Here is a 12,706-nt window from a genome sequence, read left to right as displayed (position 1 = left end):
CAAAGAACTCTCTTCATACACATTCTCTTTAGATCTCCTGATTATATCTTTCCCGATTATATCACTTCCTTTTCTGGATTACGTTAAGAATATTTTCTCACTTTGCCAAGCATGTCAAAATTATGACCAGCCAACAGAAACCCATAAAAATATTCGTCTGAAAAAATTCAAGCGAATACACGTCTTTTCTTCCTTCGTTCACGCTAAAGTAAAAATACCTTTCATCCTCTATCCTGCATGTAGCGCGAAAAGCAAACGTCTTCGCGATCTCTGCATAGAGCAGAGTCTCGCCTCGCTGCATCTTATTAACATCATCTGCGCGTTACACCGCGTACATGAGAACTTACCGATGGAAGCCGCTACCGTCAGAATAACAGTACAAATTTTTAACGTTGGAAACACTTCGATCCTTCTCACGCAAACGAAATGAAATAGCGTTACTGCTCTGTCTGAGAAAAATTCTTTCGCGATACGCGTTGCACTAATTTGAAAAAAACCAAAAAAAATCGGTAAAAATATAGTAATTTTATAACTAAATATAACTAAAAAATACGCATGCTGAAATAAACACAATTTTTTAAATTTATTTACATTCGTAATACGTTAACAATCGTTGACTAAGTTTTGATTTATTTAGCCAAACAAAGAATTAATTAAATACATAAAGTATTTTGCACAGTTCATTCGGTCTACAGATTTTTCAATGAATATTTTAAATCATTCAATTATTTTATTACGATTGGATGAATTATCAGTCAAGATATCAATTGCATTGTATTTAGAAGTGTCAATTTTATTGTTTTCAGAAAACAATAAAATGACTTTTGCGACATTTTTCAGCTTTCGTATCACTATGCATCGGTAGAGCTTATTTTCTTTCTCTCTAGAATAGTCTAGAACAATGTTTTCTCCATCGTTTAACTGACCGAAGGCGCATGCCACATGCTTATGTTTCCACGCAAAAAGAGAGAGAACACACGAAACGTGGGCATCGGCAATCCACTTGACGACAGTCACTATTTAAATTATGCCACACAGAAACTATGCCGCTTTCGCAACAATTATCCGGTCTGATAGAAGAATCTGCGGGTGTGAAAGCGTCTTGAAAACGAAGCACTCAAAGCTTCGATATTTTGTACAGCCATTATATAAAAATAGCATTCACAGGAAAATATAATATATTTCGGATATATAACGCGAGATAAAATTAATTTAATAAAATATAAAACAATTTTCAGAACTGACAAGAAAAAAATGCTAGTAGAAATTGTCAATTTTGCAAAAGATATTTTCATTTCTGATAGACTATTAATTATAATAATTATACTCACATTACACATAACTCAATTTATGCGCATATTCTGTTATATCTTGAATATGTAATTATGTAACAATAGTTAAAAATAATAGACTATTGAAAGGAAAAATTACTGAAGCGATAAATCATAATAGTGCACATATAGTTGCAAATATTTTATTGGAAAAATTGATTTTATTAAATTAATTCATCAAACGAATGCTTCATATAATTGAATTAAATCAATAATTCAATTAAAGATCAAATTAATTAACAAGTTTACCTTCAAATCGTTTAGATATTAAAAAAAAAATGAGGATTATCATAAAATGAGGATGCCGAAAAAAGTATACAAACTATTTTTTAGAAACACAAATTTAAAGCAGTTTGAAAGTAAGCTCTTCAATTTCACTTTCTGTGAATTGAAAGAACGTGTGATTACCTTGACCCTGACTCTCCGCGAAGTGCACTTGGTTCAGACTCCGCGAGAACTCGCCCTGCTTGACCTTCTGCGAGAAGTCGGCGTTCCCGAGTTTCTTGGAGAACTTGACACGGCAATTATTGCCGCGCGGTTTCGCCGCCCTTAGCAATGACGACGCAGCGGGTTTCGGTCTCTTGGCGAAGGTGTACGGGATCGTGTAAGGCTGCGCCACGTAAAAGTAGATCGGCCGATAATCCTCGTGAGGCTGCGGCTGCTGCACATTGAAGCCGCCACCGTTGATGTTTGTGCAACAACCGGTGCTGGTGTACACGCTCGGTGCGCCGTTGCTGCACGCGTACGAGTTCGCGTAATGCACCCCGTAGTGGTTCGCCGTTTTTCGTGAATTACCTTCCACGGTTCTCAATGAAAAAGAAAGAAAGTTATACCGCTAGTCCTACCTTTGATAGCGTTCGATTTTTTTCGGAATCTTTCTCTTTTAGAATCTTCTTCAGAGATTTGATGATGCGCTTTCTACCGCGTTCTACAACGATCTCTTTACGACGCGATTATTCGAGATCACTTCCGGTAGTGTCCGTTCCGCTAGCAGATTGTCTACTGATTTTTGAATGAGAAGAAATGATCTCGTTTTCAAAGAGTCGCTTTTCTCTTATTTATTAAATCATACGTCCTCTTGTACTTTTGTTATATTTTTCAGCAGGTTAGAACCTCAAAAAGGTTTTAAATCGCGGAAGAAATTTGGCATTTTTTTCTTCTCCACTTCGCGAAATCAATCGTTTTCTCAAATACGGTAGAAATATTCCTTCTGTGACTTGCGGAGTACATCTACCTGAGTTAATAGAAAGAGAGTGTTCTTTAAAAATGAGGGCTTAGCGTTAATCTCAAGTTGAAAGTCGAAGCTCCCACGTTGGTGTCGCGGTGCTCCTCTTTCTCTCCTTATCACAGGAGTTATCAGAAGCCACAGGTGGTGGATTGCGAAAAGCCGTTCGGCTGTGGATACCTCCACGATCTTTTATTACATATATTTCGATGGTTGCCGGCTCGCGAAGTTAGAAAAGGAGAATTCTCCACTTTAGCTCGTCGCTTCAGAGAAGTTTCTCTCAATTCGAAGGCAACGTGTGTCGCTGAAATTACAGCACGACAATTTTCTTACTCCTTTGTTTCCAATCAAATCCTATTGTGCGTGATTTCTAGAAATTCTGAAACGTCGGCGCTTCAGAATCCACCTCGAGTACCGTTTGATGTCGGGACTTCTCAATGGTATCTTGGAAACGTGTGTTTTTTTACCACGTGAGATCTCACGGTGTGTCAACTGTAAAAGAAAGCAATACGTAAGGCGATTAAATTACATTAAATTTCATTGTGTAAACTATGTTAACTGTACACGGAAAGAATGATTTTGCTGCAGTATCTAAAAATTTAGTTAGGTACAGATCTGAAAATAATTTTATTAGATCATTAAATATTTATGTATCCTCAAGCTGTTGGTTGCTAAAATGTTAAATTTTAGCAGCATTGCTTATCATGCTTATATTTTTGACATAGTTGTTTTGATGCCCCAACAAAATTATTTTCAAAACTAATTAAATTTTTAGATCTAATTAAATATAAAGAATTCTTATTTCTGATCGAAGCAGATCTTAATTGCTTTAATTATTTAGTGTGAATTTATATACCTACATTTCTAATTTTATAAACCGCGTGTCAAATTGTATTTTTTTTTTTGGACTTGAAATGCATTCATGCATAGAACTAGAATAGAAATATCACACATTAAATTGTGAAAGCAATTTAATAATTTTTTATAATAAGCATCTAATAAGACTTAATTAGATTTATTATCTAGTCGATTTAATTACTTAAATTTAAATTGTAATTAATAAAATTTTTAGACTTCAGCATTCTTTCTGTGATAAGAAAAAACAAAGATGGAAGTGACAAATAAAATATATGAAAAGGAAATACAATACTTCTGTTAGAAATTCTACCATCAAAGTATAATGAGTTCTTAGAAAGTAATGCGACACATTTATTTTCTAATCCTTAAACATTATTTTCTTATAACTTAAATTGACTTAAAATACCGACAGTCTAAGACATCACGTTTTATTCTCAACGTTGTGAATAAGTACATACATTACACGATCTCGCATTATTTTAATAATAATATAAGGACTGTTTTTGTACTTTCTTTTAAGATGTCTTTCTGGACGTCTCTATGAAAATAGAGAAAGTTTAAAAACAAAAGCATTTAAAAGGTAAGAATTATTAAATAAGCATATTTAGAATTTAAATAAATTCTTTCTTGAATTCTCTCTCTTTTTCAACTTCAAAGTTTTACATGAAACCAAGAAGAAACAAAGTTTTAGCATTACTAAGGTAACGCCTTTGTATGAAAATTCCAAGAACAAAATTGACAAACAGCACAAATAGAAGCTGAGAGACTGTTGGGAAAATAGAGTTTCATTTCGCATTGACCTGAATTTGAATTGAAAAGTCAGACAACGCCGGCGTATATTTTTAAAGTAAAAATACACAAATCTACCGAGCTACCTTCCGTTTAAGATCGCGCGAAATGGAATGAGGAAATTTCATTGGAGATGCGGAAAGAGCGGGAGAAGATACGGAGAGCTTCGTATTTTCTCCGAGCTCGAACCAAGTCTCACATTGGGTTTTGTAAGCGTAACAGCTACTTAAAGTCTCAACGTTAAAATAAAATGAAACGAATTGCTAATGATCTGTAATAAGCAGACAATCGCTAACGGTATGATAAAATTTAAGAGGCGCGATGTGTAATAATCGTTTCTTGCTATCTGACATTTCTCAAGTGTACTTCATTACTGCTGGAAGAAATTTTGTTATTTCGTCGTTAGTACATCAAGATTTACATCTTTTTTATGGTTAAATATTATAACTAAAGTTGAAATGGTCTGTCAAAAAAAGATCATCAGAAGGCAGAAACTCGAAGAAGGTTTAAACTCGAAGAGAGATAATTTAATATTGTTTGTATTTAAGTTTTTATGTAACAGCTGTTCAAAATAATTTCTTTCTCATTTTTTGTCATTCACGAGACTTGAAAGAGAGGATTGAAAGAAACAAACGGAATTATTGTCCCGAAATTTTCATCTCGAAATCATGCATTTGTTTTTATATTATTTTAGTTTATTTATCAATGTTACGGAAAATGAGTTTAAGCAGAGATTCATGCATAATGCTGTCCTGCAACATTCTTGACAGAACTGGAGCAGCAATTGTCGCGACGTAACGTATTGCATGCGCGCCGCTGCATATTATTAAATGCGGACTTAAATGTACACCAAGTATTTTCCTATTACTATCCAAGCTATCTCCGTTAGCTGTGACGTAGGAAATATTCGATTGAAGGAAGGGAAGGAAATTCCAGAGCGTAAAACAAATTCCATTCTCTGAAATGAGCGAAACTCGACGTATCTGCGGGAATATAGTTTTGTTAATTTATTGAATTACATGATAAAGAAGTTCATTAATCTCTCTGGTCTTTGATTTTTTATTTGTACAGGACGTACGAGACAGACCGGATTACAGGATACGATAATTGCAGAATATTAAAACGAAGCGTTCTTTCTCTTTCTTCGGCAAATTTCACGTATAATATAATACATGTATATTTAATATAAAATATAAAAAAAGTATAAAAAAACAAAATATAACAAATAAACATATGGAAAAAAAGAAAAAAGAGTATTCATTATTACTTTTATTATTACGCTTAGTATTTTACTTAATGAATATTTTGATGAATTGTTACTATTCTAGAAAATTTTCAAATTGGATTTTAAATTGACAGCCGCTTTGAAAGTAATCGCGGGCTGCCGATTTTCTGAACGTTCGCGAAATTCAGAAATGGATCCAGATTCAAGACGCCAGTCGGTAAATGTCGAAAAGACATAACCGGTATAAAATTGTGCGAAATTGCTCGTGTGGCCCGTGAGATAAAATGAGTTTTGACATGACTGCTCCGCACCGTGTCGGATTCGCATGACCCGGCGCGATATGACAAACGATTGTGCGCGTACACGCGTGACGGAAGTGTTATCACGAGACGACGTAAGAGCGAAGAAGACGAAGGAATGCACGCATACACGAGAGGAATGGGTTGACGAGGTCGGGTGAATGCCGTTAGACTGTGTCACGTCGCGACTACATACGCGTTGTGTGAAACATCGTCGCCTAGGAGGAGAAGTAGAAACGGACAGACCGAAGAAGGGAGACAGAAACAAAGAGAGAGTTCCAGGATCGGAATCTGCACGATCCCGATTGTCTCCCCTCGAAATCAAACCTGTCACGAGTGAGTTTCGCCGATCGGAGATGCCGAGACATTCTATCAAATTTAAACGATTGTGTGAAAATAAAACAAATATTTTGTATCCTGAACTGATATTTATCGCATGTTAAAATGCTAGATTTTAGCCTTCTTCATCAATTGCTAAATTTATTATATTCAATTAAATAAGAGAAATTTTATATTCGGTTAAAGTAGATCTTATTTATGTGTGAATTTATATACATATCTAATTCTGCAAATTCATATAATGATTGTTCATTATATTCATCTGTCATTGAATATAAAAAAATAATATAAAAGTGGAACAAATGATAAAATATAATACAAAAAATAAAATACCCGAACTTACTTATCGTACTCAATTTTTATAATAAAAAGTAACTTATAAGCAACTTGTAAAGTAATTTTCTCTTCCTTACTCATTTGCATATTTTAACGTACTATTAATTAAGATTTGGGACAGAGAGATTGCAAATAATAAGCCAAAATTTATTAATTTAACTTAAAACACTAAATAAAGCAATGAATATAAGAATATACTACGTCAATTATTTTTCTGTACGGAGAGAAAAATGTACTGAATTTTAATAAATATTTGTTTCAATAATGCGAGTTGAATATTTATTAAATGTAAATATATTTATATTTATTTAGTATAAGAATCATAAATTTGATTTAACTATTATTATTTTTTATTTAGTAAATATTTATTTATCAGATATAAAGTGTTATATTAATAAATCATATTCAACAATTATTTATTCAAATTTTTAGTACATTTTTCTTCCAATATGTAAATTATTGGAAAAATCATTAACACGAAAGTCTTAAACTTATTTAAAAACAAGAATATAAATAAAATGGTCAAATAAATATTTTTTTTTAAACAAATATTTTTGTGATTATAATGTGAATACATAATTAAGAAATAAAGACTCTAAATGGATAAATTTTTAATTAAATAATTCAGTGTGAATTTATATCATATCTACAAACTGCGAATCGAATTTAAATTGAAACGCAATCCTAACAGAATTAGAGTAATAATATCACAAATTGACATGCAATTTAATAATATTGATAGATATTTCAGAAAGATCTTAATAAATACTGATAGCAAATTAAAACTGCTTAAAACTTAAATAATTTTATTTTTATTTTTTATATCTTTATGCTTTTTTTTATCTTTATGTTATTTTAAGATCTATAGATAATTTTAATTTTAACGTGCAAATATTTGTTTTATTTTTACATTTACTTCGTTTTTCGAAGATCGAATACATGATATTCTCCATATCATTTCTTTCTCTCGGTCCGCTGGATGTTGACTCGTCGTTATAACCGGTTCGACGATCGGTCCGTTCGCGCATTTTTCTTGCCGTACGATGTGCGTGCCTCGCACATCGTGACGCAACTTCGTCGACACATATTACCCCCGGGATATCAGACAGAGAGATGCATCATAGCACCTGGTGCATCCTGCGTAAAACTAGGACACACAATCGACCACAGGGTGTCTCTCCTCCCTACGAAATGTCCTTCGAAATGCCCTACGAATTCCGAGCGATGCGATTCTCCACGATTCTCCACGATTCTCCCCGATCGACGCGACAAAGAAGCACACACACGAGATCGAATCCAGCCCTGATGATCTGTTTCGACTTGACCCAGAAAAAGCGGATCCATCGAAGTTCTACCGGGTGGAACCGGCGGCTTTCAATTTTTGTAAAATCGCACCGTAACGAGCCAGATCGCATTCAAATGTAAAACTTTTGTCATGCAACGTGGAATGCGCGCCGCGATGCGCCGATCGTCGCGGACGCGATGCAACAGCTATCCCATGAATAATTTAATGCCCGACATAGTTACATTGTTGTGTACTAATGGCATTGTGCGCGACACGTCGATCTCGCGCAGATCGGCTCATTATCATTGCGCATTCCTCGCTTTATTTTGAAATAAAGATGAGACAATGGTCACCGACACAAATGCAAATTCAAGAGCGGCGCGTGAAAACAGAATTTGATATTGGTTTTTTAAATTACGGTGAATCAGTTTGATGCACCGCGTTTAATATATTTAAAGATTATTCCTCCAAACCTAATTTTTTATTGAAACCATATTAAAAAAAGATTTCTTTAAAATTCAATTCATGAGCACTTTAATATTTTAGTGATTTTACTTACTAGACAATTAATTTTTTCAAAATTTTGACTATTTTTCCAATATACATTATTAGATTTCAAATGATGTCGATAGAATAAATAATTTTTAAATTAAATAATTTCAACGGATAATATTTTCAAATTTAATGATAAACATTATAATGTACGCAGAATCTGAAGGGATTAAATAGCGACCGAAACGTACACGGAATTTTTTGTCTAGACGTAAAATAATCTAAATAAACTCACACATTAATATTCAATATTAAAATGTCAAGTTTAATATATTTCAATATTAACCAAATATTTTTATAAGTTAAATTCGTTATCTGTAAACAAGAAAAATTTAAATTAAATGTTATGTAGCAAGAAATACATTAATTGCATTTCACATATAATCATTTAATTATTAAAAGTTTAAAATTTTTAATTATATCCAATATTCAAAGATAAGATACACTTTCTAAATGATTGATCACTAAAAATGCCTACATAAAAACTTGAGAAAGTTTGAAAGTGTCCCAGCATCACCTTTTTAACGCATCTCCGGATTGGATGACTAAAATGTAGGAGGTGAGCTGAATTTAAATATGCAATAATCTTTTTTTTGTATTCTGTATTAAATTACAGAAGAAAAAAAGATTACAAACAAGCTTTTAATAACCTAATGTATCACTTCTATTTAACTATGTAACATAACATATTTTTACAGAAATAACAATTTAACAGAAATAACAATTTAAAAATAAATGAAAAGTTACAAACAATGAAAAAAGATTAATATAAATATATAGTCGACTGAATACAATATTGTAACGCGAACGAGTCAAAGAATCGGGAAAAGTTTATTGAAAGTTTCGCTGAAACATAAACTGTTATTAGTTTCGCCCTTTCGAAAAAAAGATAAAGCAGTTTTTTCCTCACGTTATTTTATAATCACGAGCGTCGTTGATTCGACTCGCTCCGGTGCAGCGCGACGCAGGTGCGACGCGACGCAACGCGACGCGACGGACTAGCGTCACTGAGCGTCGCGCATCGACGAAACAAAGCCGGTCGTATCGAAAAGGGATTCGCGCGGGGCGCGGGTATTTCCGCGAGGAGCAAGAGAGTAACGCGAGGAATTTTACCTGCATCGCTTTAGCATCGTTTGCGTCCCGTTCCGCTGCTCCGCTGCGACCGTCATGCACGTTCCTTCGTCTGCCGCGTCTCACTCTTCCTCTCTCCTTTCCACCAACGATAGACCTTGAAGGTCCTGAACTAACGGTGGTCTTTGCGACACGCCGACCTTCCCTGTGTCTCTTTTAGTAGGATCCCTCACCGATTTGTTCTCTTTGCTCGCACGGCGAGCGTTTCAGCGCCGAACCGGTCGCGAGTTCAATAGAATTTCCGCGGCGACCGGAATCGAGATAATGTACACACGTGTCCCACGGCGTCGGCTCAACTGAATTTCAGGCTACTGCGGCTCCTCTTTATTCTCACCTGACGTAGACAGGTGCTGCAGGTGGCACCACTTTCCGATCGGCGACCCCCTGTCGCTTACCGATCATGCTACGGAGAACAAATTGCAAGAAAAATAAAACGCGCTCCTTCTCTCCTTTTAAAGTAAACAATTTATTAAGAAAAAATCTTGATAAATTTTGAAAAAATTTATACACAATTCTCTTCCAGGTTGCCGATTTTTTATGAAATTCATATTCACAACTCTCTTGGACTGCAGTAATAGTAAAAAAAAGGGACGAAAACAAAATCCCTTTTTTTTCAAACGATGGACCGATGGTTCTAAGTAATATATGAGTAAAAAAGTGGTTAAGAATATGGGGATAGTCATAATATTGAAATAGAAAGTCTTTCATCAGCCTACGATGAAGGTTTTCTTAGAAAGCCATTCTTTTCTCTGCGATCTCACGACTTTTAGGAAATTGTTCATTGTCAGTCCATGATATTCAGGAAACTATATTCTTTTCCTGGTCCCCGACTCCTGGAGGGAGCTATTTTCGTACTTTTTGTAGAAAAAAAAAACCGCAAAGATAACCACACCGAATTTTTAACCGCGTTTTTGCTCCCACACGCGGGGTGTTCCGAGCTGAACGATGCTCTTCCGGGTCCCAGCCCGTAACAAGCTACTTTTTCTTCTCGTGAAGCGTCTCAAGGAGAGAATGCAATGGTACTGCTATTCTTTTGTACAAAAGAGAACGACCGCCACAAATTTTTAACCGTGTATACACGAACACGAACACGCGCGGGAGTTTCGAAGCCAAAGGGGAACTCGCCAGTCTTTTACCAGACAGATGGTTTTTTTATCGCAAAGCGATCTAAAAGGCACATTGGTATTTCTACTTTTTTACACAAACGAACCCAGGAACGATCACAAATTTTTGACCGTTTTCGTTCATATGTTACGTTTCGCATGGAAGAAAGCCTTTTTAGGTCTTCGTGTTAGATAAAATTTTTTGAGGAAACTAGTTTTTTCACTCGCAATTTTTTGGCAATTCTATAGATACGCGGTCTGCTTGATGTTTGCTTCAAATTTTGACAATGTAAATGTAAAATACGCGAGTTTATAGGAGAAAATTTCTGTATTATGTATTTTTTTATTACAAAATATATTTATTATACAAAGATATATAAAATGCATCATTGATACATCATTGTAAATTTTATTTTCAATTAATAATGTATACAATACGTGCAATATACGTATAATATAATACAGGTACTTAATAATTTGCTAAGAAATGTTTCTCAGCTTCACTGGATTTTACAAGTATCAAGAAAGCAGGTGTACCGCCGCGAACTATGAACCTGAAAGATTAATTTTGACATTAAAATAAGCTTTTCGGCTTATGGGTTTACTTATAAAACACTGCTAGTAAACTCACTGTTTGTCTCGTAATATTTCATTCAACGTGGACTGGATGTCTACTTTATGAATGGAACATTTGTTTTTTCCTTCAAAATATACATTTATATTTTCTATAGTATAACAATGTTTTACATCCCATTCAGGGGGTTCTTCGAATAGTTCGATTAACTGTTCAATTAATCTATAAACAATTAAAAATATTTTTTAATAGTATAATTATATAACGTATAATGTATTTTGATAAAAAGACATACAACGTATCTTCATGAAAATTTTGTATAAAATCAGTTTGCTGAGTCTCTGGATATAAAATCATTACTGGCCACACAAGCTTGTCCTTCTCGTCGAAGTGTACTCTGCTTTGTGCTATTTGCGGTACTTGAGGCTCTAAATCTCTTAATTCTAACTTTTGTTTATCATTCGTCAATTCTAAATTAATACCTTTTCGAGAAATTGTTTCTAACAATTTTTCATCCTCCTTATCTGATTTTTTCTCTGTTCTTTCTTGCTTTCTCTTATCTCTTTGTAAACGCTCCTTTGTGAACAAAATAATCGATAACATTAAGAATGGAAACTTTTGTAACTTAACTTTTACATCAATATTTATTAATATAGCTTACTTTTGCAATTACAGAATTAGATCTTAATTTCGATATTGTTTTATCAGTTGGATTTTGATCAAGAAACTGATCGCATAAATCAATGCATTGGTCATAATCTTTAATGTGGAAACTACAAGTGGCAGCTCGACTCAAAGCCTTTGGATATTGTGACTTAAGCTTTAAAGCCAATTTACAGTCATTCAAACATGATCTATAATTTTTATTATATTAAAAACTTTTATCATTAATATTAATCATTCAATGCAATCTATCAGAAGGCTTGCCTGTAATTTTGCAACATGAAATGTGCTGCGGCTCTGTTATTGTAAAGCTGAGCCATCAAATTGTCATCTTTACATTTAGTTTTTATCCCTGTTGTATAACCAAGAATAGCAAGACGATACTTTTTATACTTATAATTAAAGTTTCCATCCTCCTTGTAATTATTCGCCAATTCTGCATTAAAAGTATATATATATATGTTGCATAGGAAGCAAACAACATATTCTCTGCGTATGAATAACGAGAACAACAATGAATATTACTCCATAATAGTACATACGATTGGAACACTTATGTCCTGCACATTTTTCTTTGAAATATTAGGAGTACTTAAATAAATAATAGTCTCTATTCTTTCCTTTTTTTTATAATATATATTTTTGCAAATACTCTTTAAGGATGTTATGTGTAGAAACTACATATCTAATAATTTTTATATATTTATAAAAGTGATAAAAATTAATTCTTGAATTAATCTATAAGATATGAATGACTCATTGTGTATATAAAAGTTATCATGTATCAGACAACATGCAGGTCTAAAAGATGTCAAAAAATATCTTGAAGATATCTTTTGGAATATATATATATATATATATATATATATATATATATATATATATATATATTAAGTTAATATACANAAGAAGTAATACTTAGTATAGTAGTCGTTATTAGTTTAGTTTGGTTAGTTAACTTAAAGTTAAAGTTAAGTTAACGTTTAACGTTAACTT

General features: G+C 33.5%; 1 protein-coding gene across 1 annotated transcript in view; it reads right to left on the bottom strand.

The window, feature by feature from the left end:
- Positions 1-10,942: 10,942 nt before the first annotated feature.
- Positions 10,943-12,706, bottom strand: part of LOC105622304 (tetratricopeptide repeat protein 4) — a 2,721-nt gene continuing 957 nt past the window's right edge. The window contains exons 2-6 of the mRNA XM_012203724.1: positions 11,975-12,146; positions 11,709-11,901; positions 11,343-11,623; positions 11,105-11,269; positions 10,943-11,027 (exon numbers count right to left, since the gene is read on the bottom strand). Of these exons, the coding sequence (XP_012059114.1) occupies positions 10,943-11,027; positions 11,105-11,269; positions 11,343-11,623; positions 11,709-11,901; positions 11,975-12,146 (896 nt within the window). The remainder of the gene's footprint in view (positions 11,028-11,104; positions 11,270-11,342; positions 11,624-11,708; positions 11,902-11,974; positions 12,147-12,706) is intronic.

Source organism: Atta cephalotes (assembly GCF_000143395.1).
Source record: "Atta cephalotes unplaced genomic scaffold scaffold00043, whole genome shotgun sequence".
In the NCBI taxonomy this organism is placed as follows: domain Eukaryota; kingdom Metazoa; phylum Arthropoda; class Insecta; order Hymenoptera; family Formicidae; genus Atta; species Atta cephalotes.
This window is presented reverse-complemented; position numbering and strand designations above follow the sequence as displayed.